The sequence below is a fragment of the Trifolium pratense genome, linkage group LG3, assembly GCF_020283565.1.
Source record: "Trifolium pratense cultivar HEN17-A07 linkage group LG3, ARS_RC_1.1, whole genome shotgun sequence".
Lineage (NCBI taxonomy): Eukaryota > Viridiplantae > Streptophyta > Magnoliopsida > Fabales > Fabaceae > Trifolium > Trifolium pratense.
In genome coordinates this window covers 38,003,167-38,029,565 of record NC_060061.1, presented here as the reverse complement: position 1 = coordinate 38,029,565, position 26,399 = coordinate 38,003,167, and the positions used below count along the sequence as shown (strand labels likewise).

General features: G+C 31.3%; 2 protein-coding genes across 2 annotated transcripts; both read left to right on the top strand.

The window, feature by feature from the left end:
• The first annotated feature begins 8,119 nt into the window (after window positions 1-8,119).
• Window positions 8,120-12,691, top strand: LOC123915053 (nodulation protein H-like). Its single transcript, XM_045966206.1, has 6 exons — window positions 8,120-8,161; window positions 9,730-9,968; window positions 10,417-10,675; window positions 11,118-11,297; window positions 11,377-11,532; window positions 12,527-12,691. The coding sequence occupies exons 1-6, from the start codon at window positions 8,120-8,122 to the stop codon at window positions 12,689-12,691; spliced, it is 1,041 nt and encodes a 346-aa protein (XP_045822162.1).
• A 9,676-nt stretch (window positions 12,692-22,367) lies between these two features.
• LOC123916641 (polyadenylate-binding protein RBP47C-like) lies at window positions 22,368-26,399 on the top strand. Its single transcript, XM_045968149.1, has 6 exons — window positions 22,368-23,134; window positions 24,023-24,491; window positions 25,065-25,120; window positions 25,199-25,329; window positions 25,416-25,512; window positions 25,971-26,399. Exons 1-6 carry the CDS (start codon window positions 22,760-22,762, stop codon window positions 26,133-26,135), a joined length of 1,293 nt encoding a protein of 430 aa, XP_045824105.1. The 5' UTR covers window positions 22,368-22,759; the 3' UTR covers window positions 26,136-26,399.

The following is a 26,399-nucleotide window of genomic DNA, read 5'->3' as shown; positions in this document are numbered from 1 at the left end:
CTTAGTTGAATACTTAATGCCCATTTGCAATTTTATTTTAGTTTTCCGGTCAATATGACATTTTTTTTCAGTTAGCCATGGCCAGTTAATTTGGTGACTACGTGCACGTTTAAATAAAAAATTAATAACAAAATTTCACGAAACCGATATTTTCTTCGTAAAATATGGTGGCTGCCTTGGTTACTTGAGCTACAATCCTTACAATAAGAATAATTCTCTCTTAAATTAATGGAAGGTCCACGCCAAAGCGTTAAGACAAATTTTTCTACATATATATTAATTGATAGTAGTAATTTAAATTTTCGGTCAAAAAAAAAGTAGTAATTTAAATTTTAGACTGATTATATATTGATAATAACTTGAGAGTATTTTTTGGTTTTTTTTACTTCTTAAAGAAACTTGAGAGTACTTATACTTATACATGTCAATGTCATGCATCATGCATGCGTGGGTTGGCTTTGTATTTGTTTGAAACAATATAGGGTGAACACTTCGATACACATATTATATGGATATATATACCGGTATATAATTTAGGTAGATGATTGTGATTGGTCCATAAATAGTATTAATATAGAAAAATCAATAATTATTATTTGTAAATCAAATATAATTATCCACATCAACAAATGTACCGGTACATATCCACATAATATGCGTTCCAAAGAATTCAATTAGTTATACATGCTTATGTAACATAGTTGTTGTCAACAATGTCAAGTACATGGTGGTATTCAATGACTTGGATTGGATGTATCCAACTACAATGCTGCGAATCAGAGAAAGCATGTATACGTATGTTATAAGATTGTTCTATGTAGAAATTTTCATTCTATTGCCCATTGCATGGATTATGGATATATGTTAGCTGGGCAGGACAAGTTCAATTAGTTGTGTTTGAAGTGAGAAGAATATTGAATATATCAACAAGATTGAATATATCAATTTAAAGTTTAGACATCAAGATTTTGGTTTAAGAAAAGTGTAAAAAAACTCAATTAATATAAATGTATAATTTAAGAAAAGTGTCATATCTTTTCTTGACAATTGTTCAAAGCTTGGCCTCATTTTTATAGAGCATGTTCAATTTTTATTTTAAACTTTAAAAAAGTCTCTCACAATAGACGTTATTTTAGAATTCTAAATTTGTTGGACCGTTCGGTTAGTACGTAGTCTCATATCGAGTATATCAAAGTGTTCAATGTGATACTTAAGCCATGAGGCTCTCCTACCTATTGGAGTAGTCTTTCGGGTTGGGTTCTCCTCATGTGTTTTAAGTCTTAACAATTGGTGATTTTCTTGAGGGTTGGGTCATGGAAAGAGCTTTATAGGTTGGATTAAGGTACTCCACCGAATACTGATAGGTGAATGAAGTAGTCGAAAAGAAAAGAGCTATCATCGGGTCAGTGCTGATAGAGTGAAAGTCATCGTGGACTTCGACTCTTAAAGGGTGTGGCAATATTAGGAGTTCTACATTAAGTATATCAAAGTGTTCAATGTGGTACTTGAGTCATTATGCTCTTCCGCCTATTGGACTAGTCTTTTGAATTTTGCTCTCTTCATTTGCTTAAGTCCTAATAAATTCTGCATCTAACCAATGATAAAATCTAACTAAGAGAAGTACCCGCAATTTATATTTTTGGTCAAAAATGTTTATAAGTTTATTTTTTAGTTATATCACAGTTGTATTTGTTCTTTAAAATTATTCGGAATCTATTTTTCAAAATAATAAAAAATTGGATTCTAGAATATGAATATTTTCGAAAAAAAAAATATTACTTGTAAGTATATATTTATGTGGTTCGAATTCTGCTTTTTGAAATAATTGAATATGCATAACAAATTGATATCCAATTAAAATACACCAAAAGAACATTGATATGTAATCGATACAATAGATTTCACGGCATAATCTGGACACGGATACGTTCGATGAGAGATATGTGGTAATAATGATTGGTGAATGAAATATATATGTCAATAGTTGAATGATACATGTGAATGAAATAATAAAGTCTAATCCCGACAATTTCTCTTCTCTGCATTTTTAAATATTTTCATATCGCACTTTTTATGTTCCGAAACAAAAATCATATAAAACCCGCACTTAAAATTATGGAAATCGTGAATGAACAATTAATATCACACTAGTTTCTGTGGATACGATATATTAAAAATACTTATTTTTGTACTTTCATCAATATGTCCCATTATAAACAAAATATCCAAACGATACAAAGTTCATAACGACGTATAAACATAAAATCTAGATAAAAAATATAAATAAAGCACAAGTGAAAAATCTAGCCGAGCTTGGTAACGCTTGCTTGTGACCTAAGTTGGGGCATTAAGGTGTTGGAAAACTATAATGTTGTGTGCAAAAAATTTAATTATGTTAAATGCATTATTTGATTATGTTAATTATGTAGTTATTGTTAAATTAAAAAAAAAAAAAAATCTAAAAATAAAAAAATCGGATTCTACCGAAATTCTTTAATTATTTTTAACTTTGATAAATATATTCAGAATAAGGGCAAAAAAAAACGAACTTTGTGGGTAGGAGAAACATAAGGGGAGCGGGGGAGGGGGGGGGGGTGTAATAGAAATTTTCAACATAGAGCTGTACAATATTCTGAGGAGCTTCCTCAATTCAAATCATGCTGAGCTCTTGAAGGGCTATATTACTATATATGGGCCAAAGAATGAGCAACATTATTTCCAATTAATTTTTCTCATTCAATTTCCCGTGTTTCTTTTCTACTTTCGGATTTTTATTTTTGTCCTTGAATAAATACGTATTTTGGAATGCGTTTTCTGAATTTTTTTCCCTTAAAAAAAACTTCAAAATATGTTTTCCAAAATTTTCTGAATTTGAACTATATATGGTATTGTATGGTTGAGTTAGGTTTATAAGTAAGAGACAATCATCGCCTTACAAGTCGATTTTGTAGGGTTGAGTTAGATCATATCCAATTTTAAGATGATATTAGAGCCTCTCCAAAATTCGTTGAGCCACCCATTATTTAGGCACACTCACAATACTTTGTTTATCATTTAATTATATTAAAAATACACATTATTTAATTCTTTTTTTTTTCTACTTTTTTAAAGTATGTGCACAAATGCATCAAGAATATCTCCTCTTTATAAAAATTAGTTAATATTTTATTAAAATTTATTTAAACTAGTAACGTCACCAAATTCATATTAACCTCCTTCAATTTTTATATCTTTTTGACAATTTAAATTATATTTGTTATGTGGCTTTTGCATGTTCAATTTATTGGGTGGTTGACATCTGATCTTAGTGTGAATATTACCTTACATGTAACATAACAGACATTTTTATAATCGTTCAAATCTTTAATTTCTTCTTTTTATACATATATTTTCCTTTATTTTTGGGTGTTAATTTCTTCTTTTCAAATTTCAAAGAAAAGAGATATGATAATCTAAAGTTAATTAAACTGTGAGTTAGTAAGATCTAATAAAAATTATTTATTTTAAAAATCGAATTCAATTTTTTTCAAATGACTCGTATTAGAGAATTCATTTACCCATTAGTTAAATATTGAGCTCTTAATTGCTTGCTTAAAGATCAAATACTTCTTTACTTGAACCAATATTCATACTGAATTAAGGAATCCAATTTTTTTCTCTTAAATTATAAGGAAAAAACCATTTTCATAAATGTTTTTTTTTCTTAATCTCATAAAATTAAATGCAAATTACATTTAATTTTCTCGCTCTCCCATTTTTCAATGCAACTTATTCTAAGGGTGTGTTTGTTTCAAGGTTTGTAATGTTATTCCTGGGAATATGAGATCTGGAATGTAACATTGCTATGTTTGTTTCAAGTTTTGAAAGTTTGTTCCCAGGAATTTTTTAATCTCAGGAATGTTAATTACACATAACTTCTACACTTGTTATTCTCATGCTAATAGGGTGGGAATATAACATTCTCATGGGAATAAAACTCAACTTCCTATAACTTCTCATAACTTCCCACTACCACTCACATTTATTTGCATTTTTATTTTTTCAATTTTTTATTTTATATAAATTTTAAAAACATTCCCAGGAAATCTAAATTTTAAGTTTTTAACCAAACACATGAGTAGGAATGTTATTCCTGGAAATAATATTCCTAGGAATATCATTCCAAGGAATGCAATTTCATACCTTGAAACAAACACACCCTTAGAAAAACCCACAAAAATATACTCCCTCCGGTCCTTTTTAAAAGGAACACTTTGAAAAAATCACACAGACCAATGAAACACATTTAACATAGTTATTTTCATTTAATACTCTTATAAATTTAAATTTATTCCATGTATACCCTTATTTAATTACTCTTTATTCAACTAACTTACTTATTTTTAAATTCTCTCTCATAATAAATAAGGGTATAAGTGAAATTGAACATTTAAAACATTTGAAAATTGGTCAAAGTTTCTTATAAAAATGACCAAATTTTTTGCCCTAAGTGTTCCTTATAAAAAGGACCGGAGGAAGTATTTCAAATTATCATGTTTTACTTTTTCTTAATAAATGTGACTTTTGTTTTTTCTCTTATAATTTGTGACGGAGGGAGTATTAATTTACATAATAGTATAGCTCATAAATAAGTGCATATTAATTCATTTAAATAAATAGACTGAACATTAAATTGTACCCAAAAATAGACAAAACATTAAAAAGAAAATTCTAACCATTTACCGTTGGCATAGTTAATTTATTATGTATTCAGAAGAACATTGACTTAAATCTTTTTTCATGAAATTAAAAAATAAATAAGCACACTTTTTCTTTTATTCTTTACATCAATTGAATCCAATACAATTCAAAAATAAAATAAAATAGATAATTGATACATAGAAAGACTCGAAAATAGTTGTAGGACGAAAACTAAGCATGTTCATGAATAACAAGTTGATGTCTCTTTATATCAAGGTCATATTAGTTTGCGGAATTGTCAATTCTCGAATCCTCTTCTCTTGTGAAAGTAATTTTGCGAACCTACAAAGGATTAATAATACATATTTATCTCATGAAAGGAAGGAAGATAAAATATAATACTAGTACTATTCGGTCATTATTATAAGTAAAAATTAATTTTTAAGTTGATTAAAAAAATAATATATTTAGTATGAACAAGCTGATTATTATGAAAAGCGCTTGTATCTCTAACCATTAAAGAACACCACACCACACCTTATATGGGACAGATCAAAAATGAAGAAAATATGTAATAACGACTCACTAGAACAAAAACCAAGAACACATATTGAGCATCAATATTCAAAATACCACCTTTTAAAAAAGTTATCACGAGTAGAAATATGATTCTTCAAAAAACGCCAAACAAACTCCGATATCATTAGTTGTAATTATAAAGATACTTAGATACTTAAGTACGTGTATAATTTATCACAATTCACAAATAATTTAGGTCTTTTGTCTACGTGTATAATTTATCACAAATAATTTGGGTCTTTTGTCACCAAGTACAACCGTATGAATCGAATCTGCAATTTTCCTTTTTTTTTTCGGTCAATATGACATTTTTCAGTTAAGCATATGATGAAAATGCGATTACTTTGGTGGCTTCGTGCACGTTTAAAAAAATTAATATATAAAATAATAACAAAAAAAAATTCACATTGCTTGGACCTTTCACGAAATCGATCTTCTTCGTAAAATTTCAGTGTATGGATTATAGATATGTCAATAGCTAGCTGGGTAGGACAAGTTCAAATTTTATTTTGACGGATCCAGGACAAGTTCAATTACGTGTGTTTATGTTTTTGTTTGTATTATTATAATAAAGCGTGTTAATTATAAGTGGTGTGTTAATTCGTTAGATTGTGTTATTGTGTAATATGTGTTAAATAAATTATAAGTGGTCTTAATTCTTTTTTCTTTTTGATAAGCAGTGGTCTTATTCGTTAGATTTGCGTTCTTTTTGGGTACTTTTGTATGTCGGTCAAGAACCTCTTAATTTGTATTATGATTGATTTAGTGATAAGTGAGATACACGTACATCAAAATGTGAAATCGACAACATAACACTTATTACATTAAAAAGACACCAACAAAACTAACAAGCATGTTTTTGTTTATTATTATTATTATTATTGATGATAGTAGCCAAACTTGGAAGATGGATCAGTAATTAGGATTAGCCAAAACATAACCCTCAATAGCCTTGAAAAGAGCATCACCCTTAGCCTTGCCTTCTTCAACTTCCTTTTCAACAGGCTTAACAATAAATAAACATCATATGTCTTAATTCGTTAGTTTAGATCAGTTGTTAACGATATCGTGTATATTATGCAAAGTCGACGTGACTAGCATGTGCTCAAAAGAAGATATCTTAATTAATATAACCTTATTTCTATTTCACATTATATGATCAAGTAGTATTATCTTAAAAATATGTTGTGCGCTCACGTTCTTTTAGTCGTGTTATTTGTCAAAGAAAAATAAAATACGTTATAAAAACTTAATAAACCAGTTGGATATTCGTGATTCACAAATATTAATTTCTAGAATCATTTTCAATTATTCGATTTGTTAGATCTTGAATTTTGATGAACTTCTTTTTTAACTATGTTAGTGTTTTTCTCTTCGCAGCTCTTGTAAGCTAGACCTTATGTCTCAGTCTGGCCTATCTTCACAGACAACCGCTACATGTCAACAAATCCTTTCATGTCGTCTGTCATGCGCGATAATTGTAGTTGTTGATCTACCCTATTGTTTCTCTCTTTAAACCACTTTATTTTTTTAAACATTCTCAACCATTAGATTAAGACATAAGAGATGACACTGTTGAGAATAATATTACTCTCTTGAATGAGAAGTTGTGATCAATGGAGTGATGGACAAACCAAGATGATCCCCGATCGAGTTGAATTTAAAGTTTGTGTGTGAATAACATGGGGTTAACCCTGCAACAAAAACAGAAAAAATAAAATGAATTATTCTTGGAAAGACTATACTATAGAACTAAATCGGCAAATAAAAAACAATAATTTAAATCAAGCTGTGTGTTGTTGTTGATTTTTATTTTTTTTTATTTGAGAAGGAATGTGTGGTTGTTATTTTAACTCGTAGGAGCTTACTATTTACATATTTTTCTAATCTTTATTAGAGTTTTTATGAGAGTGACTCATGTGTGTTACCGTTAATATTTTAATTAGTAGAGTTGGATACACATAACTTTTGTGATCAAGGTACCAATCATTGTGTCTAAGTCAAATTATAAGTAGAGTTGGAGTATAAATTTATCTGACAAAAAAAAAATTGTTTAGTTGCATTTTTTCAATAAGCTTACTTTACCGAATAGAGTCCTCGCAATCCAAGACCATATAGCATATACTAAAAACTTGTTTCTTAATTGATAAATGACAATATACATATGGTCCTTCACAGTCCTTCCAACTCACATGGGTACAACACAAAAAACTTGTGTATCCTTAACTTTAAAAAAGTAATATTTTTTGTATTTTTAAAAATAATTTTTATGATAATTTGGTTAAAAAGAGTAAAAGTTATTTTAAATTCATCTTTTAATAATTTAAATATTTATCTTAGAAATTTTTACTTGATAAAACTCACTTTTTAAAAAAAAAAAAAACTATCTCTAAAAAATAATTTTTATAAAAAGCTATTTGAAATAGCTTCTTTTTAAGAGTTTTTTTGAAATTTTTTGATCCAAAAAAATTTATAATAAAATAATGAAATACTTAAAATCATATTTTAAGATAAATTATTTAAATCAATTTTTCATTTGAAGCTTTGTTGTGGCAAGTGTGAGTGGTTAAGTCCCACATTGCTTAGAAAAATGGAGGTTGAACACTTTATAAGTGAGAGGGCTCATAAACCTAACACCTTAAGATTTTGGGTTAAAGTGTGGTGTCTAACTCACATGTGAAGTTGTTCTTAAACTCAATGTGGATGATCCCCCTAGCTGCCCCCTCGTGACCTAACAGTGGTATCAAAAAAAATTCCTGACAAAGGTGGTCAGGCGGCAGGTCTCGTTGAGCAGTGTGGCTAACAGCGGTACAAGTGTAGGATGAAGAAAGCTTCCGCTTGAGGGGGAGCATATCCAAGAATGGATGGACTCGCACTTGAGGAGGAGATTGTTGCGACAAGTGTGAGTGTTAAGTCTCACATTGCTTAGAAAAGTGGAGGTTGAACACTTTATATGTGAGAGGACCCATAAACCTAACACCTTAGGGTCCGTTTGGTGCGCAGGATAGGATAGTGACAGGATAGGATATACAATAGGATAGTGATAGGATAGGATATCAGCAGGATAAAAGTTATCCTCAGTTATCCTATCATGTGTTTGGTGCACACAGGATAACAAACATGATAACTATTATATCATATTTTTAATACATATTTGTTCATACCAATATGATAAGATACATAACATATTTAAATGACAAAATTACCCTCGTAAAACAATTGTTATTTGTTAAAAATTATATTGTAATACTTTGAATTTTATAAATAAAAATATAAATAAGTAATTGTACAAAAAGAAAAAGTAATCAAATAACTTTAAATTTTAAATACAAATCATGAGAAAATAAGCAAATTAAGTTTTTTATATGGATCATGATCAAATAAATAACTCAATTATACATGTTAGATAAGCTAAATAAATATATGATATATGTAAATAATAAAACTACCATTGCAAAAGAATTATATTTAAGTTGTTATTAAATTTAAATTAATATTCTTATTTTGAAATTTTTTAATAATTATTTTAATTTAAAATATTGTAATTTTAGGAGAATTTTGATTTTTTAGATTATATAAATTACAAAATTACCCTTGTGAGAAAATCACATATATATTTAAAAATTAATTATTTTATTATTAATTTACTATCAAATTATTTTATTAATTTTCAATTTTTTATTTTAAAATATATTTTATAGAATAAATCAACGATTTTTTTTTTCTTATCCTATCCTGCTGGTAACCCAGCTCAAATTCAGGATAAGGATTTTAACTAGAGAAACAGGATAGGATAAGCTTCAGGATTAACTTATCATATCATGTTGTGTCACCAAACACTGGATTGAGACAGGATATGATATAGTTATCCTATCCTGTCTCTTATCCTGTGCACCAAACGGGCCCTTAAGGTTTTTGGTTAAAGTGTGGTGTCCAACTCACTTGTGAAGTTATTCTTGAGCCTAATGTGGATGATCCCCCTAACTACCCCCTCGTGATGTACCCAACAGAACCACTCACACTTGCCACAATAGTACATTATATAATTTTTGCAATTTTCATAAATTTAGTTATTAGCTGCGAAATATTACATTATTTAAATTAAAGAAAAGGGATGCATGCAAGTGCAAGGTATATATATATGGACATATTTATACATGGTCATTCATTGGCCACATTACTTTTTTTTTTTTGCTGCATGGTATAGACATATACTACTCTCTGACCCCTTCTCTCGCCATGTATCTCTCTACCTTTGAAATTTGTGAAACAAAATACCCTTCAATATTCTTTGGATCTCTTTTCTATTTTTCTTTATGGAGATCTTTAGATGGAAACCAAAGTAAGCAACATGTGTGATCTCTTTTTCTTATTGTTATTACTATTGCATACACTTTGGTAATAATATTAAGTTGTTAACAATGCTTATATTTGAGACTGACATTGGTATATATAATTCATGTATTACAGGACACACTAGATATAAAATCAACAAAGAAATTTCCATTAACATTGAGGTTGGTGATTTTAGCTATTGCATTGGTTTGTGTAATATACATTTGCTCAATTTGTTTAGAGCTAAAAGGTATCAGCACAAATTCAAAGTTCTTAGGAATCAGTGTCTTCAAGCAACCATGTCCTCGTCCTTCAGATGTACAAGAATGGGAACTTCCCTATTTGCATTATCCAGAACCCAAAACTTATAGCAGGTATTTCATGTAGTCATTTTTTTCTTTTGATTTTATACTTCATTTAAACTTAGTAAAAATGATTTTCATCTTATACCAAATTAAATGGCTGATTTTTTTTGTTCTTCTAATCAATTTCATAAGATTTTAAAAAAAATTGTATTTGTTTATTATAGAGAGAAACAAGTTGCTAAAAGTAGCTTATCAATAATAGATTTTTGACTTAAATTTATTTTAAATTTTAATTTGGTTCATTAGATTTAAAAAGTTACAAGTTGGTCATGTATGTTACTAATGTCAATATAAGTTCTTCATTTACGCCAAATTTTGAGTTTATTTCGTTTAAATTTTCATTAAATTTTAAGATAATTTCGTAATTAAAAGATGGATGTTATTTTGTAATTAAAAAAATTAAATCACCTAACTACCATTATCAAAATAATTTCCATTATGATTGATGAATTTGCAGAGACGAATGTAGTTGCAATCCTGTTCGGTATTTTTGCATCGTATCAATGCAAAGATCTGGGAGTGGCTGGTTTGAGACATTCTTGAACAGTCATATTAACGTAAGCTCCAATGGAGAAATATTTTCTGTTAGCAAAAGAAGGGAAAACGTTTCTTTAATTTTGAAGACGATGGATGAAGTTTATAATCTTGATTGGTTCACTAGTGCTTCCAAAAATGAGTGCTCTGCTGCTGTTGGCTTCAAATGGATGCTTAATCAGGTAAGCATCATGTTAATTACTTACATGGTTTCCATAACAACAATTACGCATTGTCAGTGTAAATTAATTTTATTAATTTTACACTTACAATCAATATGAAATATAATCTTTCATTTCATATTAAGAAAGTATGTGATATGTTGAAATACATATTGTTACTGATTGACAATGTATAATTATTTTGCACCGTTAGTGTATATTTTATTTTCTCTTGTTTTTTTACCATTAAAATAAAGAGTTTAATCAATATGTATTGTCGGTGTAAATTAATTTCACACTGACGTCCAATAGGAATTCTCTCTTCTTTGTAACCAAAAAAAAAAAGGAATTCTCTCTTCTTTTTTTCTTTTCAATGTCATACCATTAAAGTAACTGTAGTAGAGTGATTTGACGGAATACTTGTATCTTGTTATTTCCCTAACTACTATTATTTTTTATGAAGGGTTTGATGGATCATCATAAAGAAATAGTGGAATACTTGGAGCAGAAACAAGTTTCTGCAATATTCTTGTTCAGAAGAAATTTGCTGCGTAGAATGGTATCTGTACTAGCCAATACTTATGACAAAGATTTTAAGCTATTGAATGGAACACATAAGTCTCATGTGCACTCTACAATGGAGGTCTCTCTACTTTATTCACTCTTTTGTTCAACTTATACTCTCCTTTGATTTCAGAACTTATTCAGTTATGCTTCTGCAGGCTACAATTCTTGCAAAGTACAAGCCACAAATCAATGTCACGTTATTGATACCAGAGCTAAAGAAAACAGAGGAGACAGTTGCAAAAGCTGTAGCATATTTTAAGAACATCCGGCACGTTGTTCTTTACTACGAGGATCTTGTCAACAACCGTACGGTAAGACTAAGTGTATGTTTAGATTCTTAGTGAAATTGAAAGAATTAGGCGAGTCATCTGATTTTGGCAAAAGTTATGCTTAACTTCAATAAAATTATAGTGTCATCGTAATTCTATTAAAACTCACCGTCTATCCAAAGATTAGCTAACTTGTTAAGGGGGCACATTATGTTTCTCATGTGCCACACCATAATTCTACAACCTGTCTTTTTATATTTTACCAGGGGTAGCCTTAGGGAGGTGCAAACAGCTCTACAGAGCTGGGTCTGCAGATATTTGGGGCCTTGTTTTTTTTTTTAACCTAGGGTGCAAATAATAAGTCGGTGTATCCTTGGGGTGTAAACTGAAATTCATCATCTACTTCCACCAGCTCAGCCCACTCAAGTAAATTGCTGACTTTCTGTTTACACCCACTATGCTATGCTGACTTGCTGTTTGCACCCCCTAGTTAAATTACTTTTTTTTTTGTATTTATTTACAATTTAAATAGAAGATTTCTCTTTTATAACAAATTTTATTTTTATTTTATTAAAGGTCCATTTTTACAATGAGAGCCGGGACTCTAATTTAATTGGAACGGCCCTATATTTTACTAGGTGTATGTGTCCATTATGAACTTTCTAATTTATGGGTGCGTTTGATTCGTAAAATAATATAAAGACCGGACATAACAGTACAAGATAGAACAAGATAATACAGGACATGATAAAATTGTACCGGAAGAATATAGGGCGATAATATTTTTATATTAGAAAATAAAATGGGTATTTTCGTATTTTTTATAGTTGTACCGTGGAAAAAAGATGTCATGTGGTTCAGTAAGGACAAAAATCTTGTTTTTGTTTGGTAACTTGCTACCTAATTTGTTCGGTTTCGGTCCCATAACCAGTTTCAAATCAAACAGGATTCAACAAAAGTTGTCAAATTCTCTGTTTTTTAGCCGATCAAACACATCCAATATATATGTTTCTGAATATTTCATTTTATTATATAGAAATTGAAGGATGTACAAGAATTTCTGAGGGTGCCATACAGAGAACTGGAGAGTCGTCAAGTGAAGATACATACCGCCCCATTATCAATGCAAATTGAAAACTGGGATGAAGTCCAAAAAGTGCTTACCGGGACACCATATGAGAGTTTTCTCTACAATGACTAATAAAATGTAGAAGTCTCTGATTCTACTTATATTTTTTGTACATATGAAAGATTTTATTTTAAGATTAGGCATAAGATTATTAATTAAGGTACTATTTTGGTGGTGTGTCATTTTTAACAAGCCTTGTTTGGAACAATAGATGGAAAATGGAAAATCATTTTTGACTTATATCTCTCGATAATTTGTTTGATTATATCACTACAAAAAAAAAAAGGTTTGATTTGCGACTGATGACCCGCGAAAGTTCCTACAAACAGTCGTCGCTATTTTCAATTGTGAGGATTACAGTCGTTTCCTCTAAACCGTCGTGGCTTATATCATAGCGCGGAACAATCACTCTCATTCCCTCTTTTTTCCTTTCGGAACCCGTTTTTTTTCACCCATCTCGTTCCATCTCATCGTCTTCACTCATCTCGTTTATCATGCAATCACACTCAGATTCAGATTCATTCAGAATCAATCTTCTTCTTACCCTAAGCTATTCAATCTTCACCTTCACCCTAAGTTTCAGATTCAAACTAATATTGAAATTCTCATCTAATTTAGATGAGAATTTCATCTAATTAATAGTTCTCAATTTCTAATTTCTAGCTACTTAATAGTTTATTTAAGTTTTTTTGTTTAAAAAAGAGATAAGTTGCAATATATAAATTTAAGATAATTACATATGAATTATTTTACGATCATCTACAACTGTATTAGAAGAATTTAACCTATATATATATATATATATATATATATATATATATATATATATATATATATATAATCAATTTCAAGTATTCTTCAAATTATTTAAAACTAGTATTATTTCTCTCTTGTGTTCAGGGAAAGCTTGGGATTTTCATAAAGATTTAATTAGTTGACTCTTGAAGCTAGGGAAGTTTGTGACCCCCAATAAAAAAAAATGAAGACATTATGACATACTAATAAAAAATTGTCCAAACTATAATAATTTTAAAAGTCCTAGTTAAATTTTGTTGTGATGGCATATAGATTATCCAGTATCAAATGTCTGATTTAAACGAATGGTTAATTAAGATCATCTCCAATGGTGTAGTACCTATTAGGTACTCATGGTACTTATTAGGTACTACCATTGGAGCACAACACATTTTAGTACCTAATAGGTACCACTTCTAATATAAGAACTCTCTCTCTCTTCTTTTTACGGGACCCACTTTATTTAATATATTCAAAAAAATTTAATTTGACAATATTATTTTAAATTAAATTTCAAATTTTAATGATGTGGAGTTATTGATGGGACCCATTTTAGAACTTTTTAAGAAATGCTCCATTGGTACCCATTTTAGAACTTTTTGATGATGTGTCTATGTGAGACCATTTAAGTACTCAAAAATGGAGTGCTCCATTGTGGATGCTCTAAGTTCATTTTGATGCATATATATCTGTTGAAATGTACTTAAGTAAGTATGTTTTTATCGTCTCCACAGGGACTGATGCGATATCGATGCCGTTCAACAATTAATATAATTTCAAGTAGAGTGGTTTTGAAGATGATTGTTCGTGAAAGTTCGAGAAAGTATGATAACGATAAAGAAAAGATGGAAATAACAGAGAGACAAGATTGCTGGGATTAGATTTCATTAACTCATTCATTTGTATTTCCCTAATCAGTTATATAGATTTTAGCCATCTACCAATATTATCACGTATCGCTCGTCGTACGTTTCCGTGTCCGGATAACGCCGAGATATCTATTGTACCTATTAACCTCTGATGTCTCAGATGATCAATCAATACAATAGCATTAAGATCCGATACAAAAAGTGAATATTAAACCTAAATCTATCTCTAGAATTTAGTGTTCAATAGATATCATCTTAGTTCTTAGATTCAAAAGGTATATGTCTATAACAATTCAAATCCAAGGATAAAACATTGAAATCAAAGATAATATCAACATTAATAGATAATCTAAAATCATACATAACACCATGATCAAGATAAATACATACTAATAGAGTAAATTACATCTAATCCCAACAAAAGAGAGATTAACTATTCATTTTCATGATAGTTTCATAAAAGATAAGAAGAAAAGAGAGATGAACAAACATCAATGATGATTTCCCAACAAAAGTTGTAGATCCACCCTCAAATCCCTTTAAATCTGCCTCCTTGGATCTCTCTCTGCTTCTAGACGTGTTTTTGAGTGTTTAGAGTGGTTGGATGTGAATGGGATAAGAAAAAATGAAGTCTAGTGGCTTTTTATAAGTGACAGAAAAGTGGATCTTCGCTTAGCGACGGAACTGTTCGCTTAGCGACGCAGGTTTCTTCACTCTGAAGTACTTTAAACTGCCACAGCTTCGCTGGCTCTCGCTACAGCTCGCTCAGCGACCATCTCTCGCTATCCCTCGCTATCTCTCGCTACAGCTCCTCCTGCCACTGACTTGGCTCGCTATCCCTCGCTATCTCTCGCTTAGCGACGGCACTGATTTTTCTGCATTTTCTGACAGCTTGCGTCCTTTTGTCTGTCGCTTTGACGTCGCTTAGCCAACAACTCATACTCAAAATTTTGATCTCTTCATTCCAAATTCCATTAAATCCAAATTTTCCTACAAAAAGTGTTGGAATTAGATAGAAATAGCAAAAATAACTAATTTTCTCATTAAAACTAATATTTACAATTAGTTGGTTTTTTATATGAAATTACTTTTAAAATAAATCGATAAGTGCTTAAAATATATATGTAAAATTACCAATTTTTGGCACTTATCAACTCTCCCCAACTTAGAACTTTGTTTGTCCTCAAACAAAAGTCCAAAATATAAACTCTCAAAACATTGGTTCAAACATCATTTGTGCATAGTTCATTCAAGCTTTGCAATCAATCAAAAACTTTGGATTTAAATCATTTCAAGTTTGCATGATTCAATTTATTGCAAGTTCAAAATCAAACCTTCATAATCATCAAAGAATCAAAGCATGAATGTGAAATAGTTTCAAAATTCAAGTAAGATTTCAAACTTTCCAAATCAACAAGACAATCAACTAGAATCACAATTCTCACAAGTGTTTCAACTCAAGGGTGTAGTGTTTCTCTCAATCCAAGCAATGTGTTCACAACAAATCAATTCAAACATATATCTCAACATAATCACAAGACATGTTATCAATCATGGATCACTAAGGTCTTTCTTAAGCTTGTAATGGGGCTAGGCTACAAAAAATAATTGTTTTTCTTTGGATTCAAAAAGCCTTAAGGATAAGAGAGCATAAACTTTGAGTATCTTCATAACATTACATAAGTTATTCATCCTCTTTCACTTTCCCCATTCTTTACTTTTGGTGATTCTTTTGACACAATTTCTATTAATTTCTTTTTGTAACACATTTTCTTTGATTTACATTTGTGTGTCAAATGACTTTCAATGTTTTTCTTTTTCTTTTTCAATCACCATCTTCAACATCTCATATTTTTCAACTACTTTTTTTTTTTCTTCCATTCAAACAAATAACCTCTTTCTCCCCAACTTGTTTTCAACCCTACTTAAACTCAATGCTCAATCATCCTAAGACAAGGGTTAAGTCATTGTTTTTCTTTATTTCGGTTCAAGGGTTCAAAAGAAACAAATTTTCAAAATTTTTAGCTCAAGGGGGTAGCAAAGGATCACACTAACTCACAAGGTAGGTTATTTTGGCTTAAGTAGTTACCACTCAAAAAGAAACAAGGCCTTGATCATATCCATGACATCAAACACATCAAGTAATAGCAAGATTCAGTTAAAATCAACAGAGTTAAACACAATTGCCGGCTCTCATATATATAAACAATGGAAGGTTCACACAATCTCACCCGGCTAGGTCTACGTGATTCATAATCAATCAATCATGTTAAGAAGGAATGGATGAAATCAAATTGAATAAAGCTACTTAGTTCAAATTCATCCTAACATTCAAAGATAATCACAAAGATTTGACCTCAAGCAATGCAATTTAAAAGAAAAGTCATTTTAACCATGCATTTGAATTTGATTAATCACAAACTTAAACTTTTCAATTCATATGCACATGTAACAATCACAAAAGTTTAAACCATGTATGTTTACAAAAATTTCAGTCAACATTTGCAATAAACATAAAACATGAATTTAATGACTGAAACAATAAAATGTCACTGTATATGGCGTGCTTTAATCCTCTGCTTCTGCTATTCTCCCTCTTCAACAAGTGTGGACTGTCCTCAGGCCATGAAAATGAAGTTATGCCTGCATTTACAACAAGGTAAAACATACAACCCTAGGCTTTTGTCAGAATTTCCAAAAGCTCTGATAAGCTCGCTTAGCGAGCAAGGGTCTCGCTCAGCGACTATAGCAGAAAACAGAATTTCAGATGAAATTCACACCAATTCAAAGACTTTGTTTTCAAAAGTGATTGGACAACATATTCAAAAACTATTATAACATATAAGAAACTAAAAATGCTTTAAATAAAAGTAAAGGAAAGAAAATTGGGTTGCCTCCCAACAAGAGCTTGGTTAGCGTCGGTAGCTCGACGCCTGAGATGTTAGGGTGGCCAAAATGAAACGGACAACACATCATCCATTTTTTTCCTTCGGTTTGGGAGGAACTCCATGAACTTGAAATATAGATATTGCGGAGTCCATATCCTCCCCAATTGCTTCATATTGAACAAGGCATATATTTCATCTATCACCCGATCAATCTCCGCCTTGTTCTCCATCTCCCTCTTTTGCTCAATTGATATTTCCTTGTCAAGTAATCCCTTAATTTCTTCTGCACCCATCATCACTTCTTCATTATCAACAAAACTAGTCTTCTTAATACATGGCAACTCTTGAGGAAGTTCTACCTCGTGTGGTGTCTCTATTTCTATCACTATTTTCTCTTCACCACATTCATCGCGCATTCTTTCTTCCTCATTGTTTTCAACACGTTTCACACTCTCTCCACTTTCCTCATTTTTCATTGGATTATTATCTTTCTCATCATGAGTGGTTTGTGTGTTGGTTTGAAATGTTTCTCCTTGGTTATTGTTATTGGCTAACTATTTAGCCAACTGAACAAGCTGATTTTCCAAATTTTTGGCCCGTGCAAGACTGTTTTTCAGATATTGTTGGTTCTGGTCTTGCATCTGTTGCATTTGTTGTTGCTGCATTTCCATGAATTTAATCATGGTCTCCTCCAATTTAGCCTCTGAAGTTTGCCCATAATTATAAGGAGGAAACTGTTGATATGATTCATACTCATCCGGAGTATAGAAGTTGTAATAACCACGATCAGTCATGGTTTTACTTTTAATAGGGAATCTGAAAAAGGATTCAACAAACAAGAAAAACAATTTTCTTTGTCTAGCAAAGAAGGATTAGCACAAGCAAAAACTTTACAATATAAACAAATATATACAAATACTTAAAAGAATATAAATTGTTGCAATGCTCCAATATCTAAACGCCAGTCCCCGGCAACGGCGCCATTTTGTTGAAATGTACTTAAGTAAGTATGTTTTTATCGTCTCCACAGGGACTGATGCGATATCGATGCCGTTCAACAATTAATATAATTTCAAGTAGAGTGGTTTTGAAGATGATTGTTCGTGAAAGTTCGAGAAAGTATGATAACGATAAAGAAAAGATGGAAATAACAGAGAGACAAGATTGCTGGGATTAGATTTCATTAACTCATTCATTTGTATTTCCCTAATCAGTTATATAGATTTTAGCCATCTACCAATATTATCACGTATCGCTCGTCGTACGTTTCCGTGTCCGGATAACGCCGAGATATCTATTGTACCTATTAACCTCTGATGTCTCAGATGATCAATCAATACAATAGCATTAAGATCCGATACAAAAAGTGAATATTAAACCTAAATCTATCTCTAGAATTTAGTGTTCAATAGATATCATCTTAGTTCTTAGATTCAAAAGGTATATGTCTATAACAATTCAAATCCAAGGATAAAACATTGAAATCAAAGATAATATCAACATTAATAGATAATCTAAAATCATACATAACACCATGATCAAGATAAATACATACTAATAGAGTAAATTACATCTAATCCCAACAAAAGAGAGATTAACTATTCATTTTCATGATAGTTTCATAAAAGATAAGAAGAAAAGAGAGATGAACAAACATCAATGATGATTTCCCAACAAAAGTTGTAGATCCACCCTCAAATCCCTTTAAATCTGCCTCCTTGGATCTCTCTCTGCTTCTAGACGTGTTTTTGAGTGTTTAGAGTGGTTGGATGTGAATGGGATAAGAAAAAATGAAGTCTAGTGGCTTTTTATAAGTGACAGAAAAGTGGATCTTCGCTTAGCGACGGAACTGTTCGCTTAGCGACGCAGGTTTCTTCACTCTGAAGTACTTTAAACCGCCACAGCTTCGCTGGCTCTCGCTACAGCTCGCTCAGCGACCATCTCTCGCTATCCCTCGCTATCTCTCGCTACAGCTCCTCCTGCCACTGACTTGGCTCGCTATCCCTCGCTATCTCTCGCTTAGCGACGACACTGATTTTTCTGCATTTTCTGACAGCTTGCGTCCTTTTGTCTGTCGCTTTGACGTCGCTTAGCCAACAACTCATACTCAAAATTTTGATCTCTTCATTCCAAATTCCATTAAATCCAAATTTTCCTACAAAAAGTGTTGGAATTAGATAGAAATAGCAAAAATAACTAATTTTCTCATTAAAACTAATATTTACAATTAGTTGGTTTTTTATATGAAATTACTTTTAAAATAAGTCGATAAGTGCTTAAAATATATATGTAAAATTACCAATTTTTGGCACTTATCAATATCATAGCTATCTGAGGCATAAGTTATGGTGCATAAGTTTTGCTTATGCACGCCATGAATAAATAACACAGATTGCTTAGCGCACCCCCCAGTTTGCTTAATGCGCCCCCATATTGCTTAGCGCCCCCAGTTTACTTAGCGTGCCCCCCAAAATGTTTTGCGCTCCCCCCAAATTGCTAAGCGCGCCCCCACCCTAACATAAATAACACACGAAACCATTCCACAAGCAAAATGGTTTTGGATTACAACTCTCTAAAACCATTCGACAGTAAAAATGGTTTTGGCATTATAAGTACATCTAATGTGAAACCATTCCACAACAAAAATGGTTTTCATTAAGCAATTTATGGGGGGTGCGTTAAGCAATTTTCATTATTTATGTATGGTGAAGGAAAAAGCTTATGCATCATAACCACTCCCGCTATCTGATATGAAATCAACGTGTTATTGCATCATTAATTTTGAACTACCATAAATTATGATCTGTCTCTAATATGATTGGTAAAACACTAAAGCGGATGATCCGTCCAATTTAAATCCGTCCAAATATTGGACAGACGGAGTTAACTTAAAGTTTGGGCTCAAATACTAAAGTCGCCTCATTTATTTGTGAGTTGGCAGACCGATCCACTAAAAAATAATTATTTATTTTTGGGTTATTATTTTCTACTAAGAGGTTTTTTTTTATCACAAATTCACAATTACATAAATATCTCCTTGTTTTTTTATTTGTTCATGTGTTTTTAATGCCTATTATATTTTACAAAGTTTTTTTTGGTACAAATATATTTCTCAAAGTTATAATTAATATTTTTATATAACTAAAAAAAATTCTTTTGACTCAAACTTTAAAAAAAGTTACTCCCTTCGATCTTAATTTTATAAGCAAATTTTTACTTTTTAGATTCATTGGAAAACTAATTTATCTGATCTATAATTAAGGTTAGATTCATTAAAAAACTAATGTATCTATAATGTAATTAACATATTAATACTACATTCGTCCCTAATTATAAAATCATTTTAAAAAAATTATTGTTCTATTTTATAAATTATTGCTTTACCAAACATACCCCTAATTATGTTACCTCTCTTTCTAAACCTTACATTAAATACATACAATCAATAAATGGTAAATAAATTATCTCTTTTAAAGGATAAAATTGTAAAAACAATACATACAATCAATAAATTTAGGCTTAATTAGTAAAATTGTCCCTTAAAGACATTTTTGGTTTCACATTGGTCCCTTAAAGATAAAAAGATCTGAATAGGTTCCTTAAAGAAAAAAATGTCCGAATAGGTCCCTTAAAGACATATCAGTTAATCAGTTTGGTCCTATTCAGACCTTTTTTCATGGACCAAACTGATTAACGGAGATGTCTTTAAGGGACCTATTCAGACTTTTTTTTTAAGGGATCAATCTGAAACCATAAATATCTTTAAGGGACCATTTTAATTACTAATTAAGCCATAAATTTATTACAATTATCAATTTTCTTAATACCCGTGATTTAGTCAACAAAATCCTATATTTAAGAATAGAGGTAGTAAACATTCTAAAGCGATGTCCCATAAGTCTTAGCTCAATTGGCAAAAAATAACGAAATTGTTAGACTGAATGTCGTGACCCGGGTTCGAACTCGAGATCTCACAATTGTGAGTTTAATTTCAGTTGATCAATGTGTTTTTAGGCCTCTAAAGTGATAAGGTTGTCAATTAATTCAATGACATATACCGTAATTACTTGCTTCACATATTCATAATCATGTCTATCATGTAATTACAGTACTTGCCTTATATAAAGAACGTAATTAACATTTTTGTACCAAAAAAAGAATGTAACATGCTCCCTTCATCTTAATTATAATAAGTAAATTTCCAATTTTTTAGATTTATTGGATAATGAATGTATCAAGTCTTAATTATAGACTAGATACATTAGTTATTCAATGGATCTAAAAATTGAAAATTTGCTTATGATTAAGATCGAAGAAAGACTCCGTAAAGAAAAATCGAAGAAAGTATTAATAAAGAAAATAAATATACTATAATTAAGCTACTTACATTGAGGCGGCACTCGGAAACTAACACTGGAATTGAGAACATGATAGCGGGAGAAGCCGGTAATATTCATAAATAGAATTGAAAATATAGTTTAATCAAGACATATGACGAATTGTTCAGAAATACTTGAGATCGATTCCTAATTACAATCTCAGTTTGTAAAACAATTTTTTTTTAAAAATGACCGTGGGACAATTCGTTCGATTTTTTTTAAGCGAATTAGGTAGGTAAGGTCAATTTAAGATATTGACCTTAGTTCATCCCACTAAAAAACTGGGTTAAACGGGTTTGGTCGGATCAATTATTGAATTAAAGATGTCCTTTTATGTCATTTTACATTATCAGTCAGTTGAACCGCTAATTTTACCAAACACTTCAATCAGCTAGAAGTTATCAGCCATCAGCCATAAGCTATCAGCTAGCTTATCAACCATAAACTATTTTTGCCAAACAGAACCATAGACTATATTGTGGACTAGTCCAACGTAAATCAGTCAGCAATATTTTTTAAAGTAAATAATAAATCAGTCAGCAATAATTATATGATTAACGTCAGTTGAATATGAATTACGTCTTTATTTTTTATTATTGTAATCAAATCAATATTAATTAAATAATTATTTCAATTTTATTTATATTCAGTATCTACATTTACCACATATAAACCACTTATATAAATAGTTAATATTAGAATTTTCCTATATGTATATACTCCCTATATGCTAATTTGCCCGACACACACACACAGATATAGTAAAAAAGCAGTAAAGGGTAAAAAAAAGCGAAGATTACTGCTTACGTAGCAAGACACACAAACGAGGTAAAGAAACCAACACAGAGGTTAGGTACTATAAAATCCCACAAAGAAGTGAGTGAAAGAAAGAAAAGAGGTGGCGGCGGATTCTGAAAACTCAGCATAGTACTTTCCCTACTACAAGTACTTAAACAAACTCAGCATTACCACATCCAACGCTCATTATCTAACCCTCTCATTTAATCCAACGGTTAATACCCCACCCTCACTCATTCACATAATCCTTATACCCTCGCTCGCCGCAACACTCAAAATCCAGATTCTATTCTATTCAATTCAATTCCTTCCTTCATCTCTCTCTCTATCTCTTAACCAAAACCCAACTTGTCTCTTTATAGAGAGAACGGGGTGCAATTAGTAATTTACTATTACTCACACAACAACAAGATGCAATCATCAAACGGTGCTAATTCTGATTCCAATTCCAAACCAACGGAACAGATTACTACTACTACTACTACTACGACGACTCAACACCGTCCTAACAAAACGCCGCCGCATTCACTTACTGTTCCGCCACACCAACAGTGGATTCCGATGCAATATCCAGCGCCGGCAATGGTAATGCCACATCATATGTTACCGCCTCAACATTATGCGCCGCCACCGCATCATTATTTGCCTTATCATTATCATCATCAACAACATGTGCCTCACGTGCATCATGGATCTAGTGCTGATAATAAGACCATCTGGGTCGGTGATTTGCATCATTGGATGGATGAGAATTATCTTCACCGTTGTTTTGCTTCTACCGGCGAGGTTTTGTTTTTTTATGTTTTTTTTATTTATGAACATTAAATCGTACTTTTTTTGTTTGGTTTTTACGTTATGTTTTTTGATGATTGGTTTGTCGTTTATACTTAATGTTGTTTCTTTTGTGTTTTTGTCAACCTAGCTAGAATGAAACGGTTTTTTTGTTCTTGTTGTTGTTGTAATGATTGTGTAATTAAAGTACTCGTCAATTGTTAAATCAGGACTAAAGATTGAGTAATTGGAATGTTTGTACTCTTAAGTGTGATAAAAGTTTTGATTTTTTTGTATAGTTTCAAGTACTTCTGACAAGTGGTGAACTGAAGGGTTTAGGTACAGTTTTTGCAGGTGGCTAATTTTAACTAAAATGTGACATCATTGCAAAAAAAATATTCATTCTTGTTTGGTGAAAAAAATAATCTAATTTTGAAGGCTTAATGTATGTTTGTTAGCACGGTGAGTAAGCCGAATCGCGGCGATCCAATGTGATTTTGCAGAAGCTATAGAGTGTAACTTTTGGAAAATCATGGTGGGCCAATATGATTCTGGCATATCCATTGTGATACCAAACATAGGCTTAGTAGGGTGTATTGGAATGGGACTTTGAAGAATTTTAAAAAAAGTTATTTTTTTATGATAGAAAAATCTTGTAATATTCGATCAAGTCTTTTATGTGGTCTAAATAAATATTGTCGTGTTTAATTAGGACAATCGAGTTTCTTGTTTTGGTAGAAAAATGATTGTTGATCGAGACCTTTATGTAATCTAAATAAATACTGTGGTGTTTAATTAGGACAATTGAGTTTCTCGTTTTGGTAGAAAAATGGTTGCTGAGATTCTTATTTTGTTTGAGATAGATAAACTATTGTTGGATCTTATTGTGATGTATTTTTGCAGATTTTCTCGATTAAGGTTATTCGCAATAAGCAGACTGGTCAAACGGAGGGATATGGATTTGTGGAATTCCATTCACATGGGACAGCTGAGAAAGTTTTGCAGAATTATGCTGGGATGTTGATGCCCAACACAGAGCAATATTTCCGCCTTAACTGGGCGACATTTAGCACAGGAGATCACAAACGCTCAGATAATGTCCCTGATCTTTCAATTTTTGTAGGAGATTTAGCTGCAGATGTTACAGATAGCATGTTGCTTGAAACTTTTTCTAATAGATATCCTTCTGTTAAAGCTGCTAAAGTTGTTTTTGATGCCAATACCGGTCGTTCAAAGGGTTATGGTTTCGTCAGGTTTGGAGATGATAATGAGAGGTCAAAGGCTATGAATGAAATGAATGGTGTTTACTGTTCTAGCAGGCCTATGCGAATTGGTGCTGCAACTCCTAGGAAATCCTCTGGCTATCAACAAGGTATCCCAACTCTTTTCAATCCTCAATTTTATTTTGTTCTGTTTTGTATTTTTGTCAAGTAACATGTTGAATCACATTTTTATTGCTCATATAAATGTATGCATGATTTTATGGTATAATTGGTGATATCAATTTTGTTAAGAAAATGTTATTGCCATATCTTCATATAGATACATATGTTGCTTGAAATGTCAATTACCATGTCTTCCGATTTTACCAATTGGAGTGTCGCAAGGTATAATTAGCGATATCAATTTTGTTAAGAAAATGTTATTGCCATATCTTTGTATAGATACATATGTTGCTTGAAATGTCAATTACTATGTCTTCCAATTTTACCAATTGAAGTGTCGCATGATGGTATTTGTTCCTTAGTAGGCAAGTTATACATTCATAGAACTTCTGGCCATTCAGTCGTTCATTTCTCCACGTTGCAATTTTCAACCTTGTTTAGGATGTTTTTCAATATCTCTCCGATTTAACATTTGCATTTGTTTTTCACCTGAATTATGCATCGAAATTCTGGAACATCTCTACTAGTTTAGTATTCATTTAGTTTGTTTCTTTGTACAGGAGGCCAGTCAAATGGCACACCTAGCCAATCTGAAGCTGATTCTACAAATACAACTGTTAGTTTTTCAGCTTTTTATTAAGTTTCTTTTTAGAGAAATTGATTTTTTCACTAATTTTATAAGGATTCATTATAGATATTTGTTGGAGGACTGGACCCTAGTGCTACTGCTGAAGATCTCAGACAACCATTCTCCCAGTATGGTGAGATAGTCTCTGTTAAGATCCCTGTCGGAAAAGGATGTGGTTTTGTACAATTTGCCAACAGGTAAAATTTATATCCGTTTTCAAATCTCTTCATATTGAGAAGTGATACATAGTTTCCACTAATCATTCAAAACAACTTATCTGCAGAAATAACGCTGAAGAGGCATTGCAGAAGCTAAATGGTACAACAATTGGCAAGCAAACAGTCCGTCTTTCTTGGGGTCGCAACCCAGCAAATAAGCAGGTACTCGTTCTCTACCACATACTTAGACCTATACATTTACGAGTCACCTTGTGAGGTTTATTGATCTATAGAGGCAACTGTAATTTATTGACCAATAACTCATCTAGTAATAGCATCGGCTTCAATTTAGTAAAGAGAAAATGATTCTATTTGTTCTCAGCTGCTAAATTTATTGAAGTATCATGCAACCATGCTCTGAATTTTTTTGCTTAATGTGGATCGATCAAATTATATTGATAATTACATCGTTCATTAATGAATTGTCATATTCAAAAGAAGACTCTAATAATAACTATTGAAGAGTATGGCTCGTTTAATGATGTTACGTAATTTACTTTATTTAAAAAAGACAAACTTTCTAGTAACTGCTCGAGTAAGTAGATTGTCTCCATGCTGTCTGTCATTAATTGTATTTTGTAATTATTCTATCTCAATTGACATATCTCTTTGGCTAGCAGTTTAGAACGGATTTTGGCAGTCCCTGGAATTCGCCGGCGTATTATGGAGGAGCTGTTTATGATGGGTATGGATATGCTTTGCATCATCCTCATGACCCGAGCATGTATGCTGCTGGTTATGGGGCTTACCCCATTTATGGAGGACACCAGCAACAAGTAAGCTAAACGAAGTGTAGTGCAGAAGTAATACTCACAACAGCATCATGCTTGAACGAGAAAAAGTTAACATTTCTACCTTGTAACTTGCTTGATCTGTTGTATTCTGAAGAATCCCTCCTAATTGTGGAGTGGAGTTGAATTTTGATAACCTGAGCTAGAATGGTAGGAACTCGATTAATCATTCGTTTAGACTCGTAGGAGTAATGATGAACTTAAACTTGTTTATCGCAATAATTATCTTAGTATACCTGCACTAGCTATTGCGTGAAA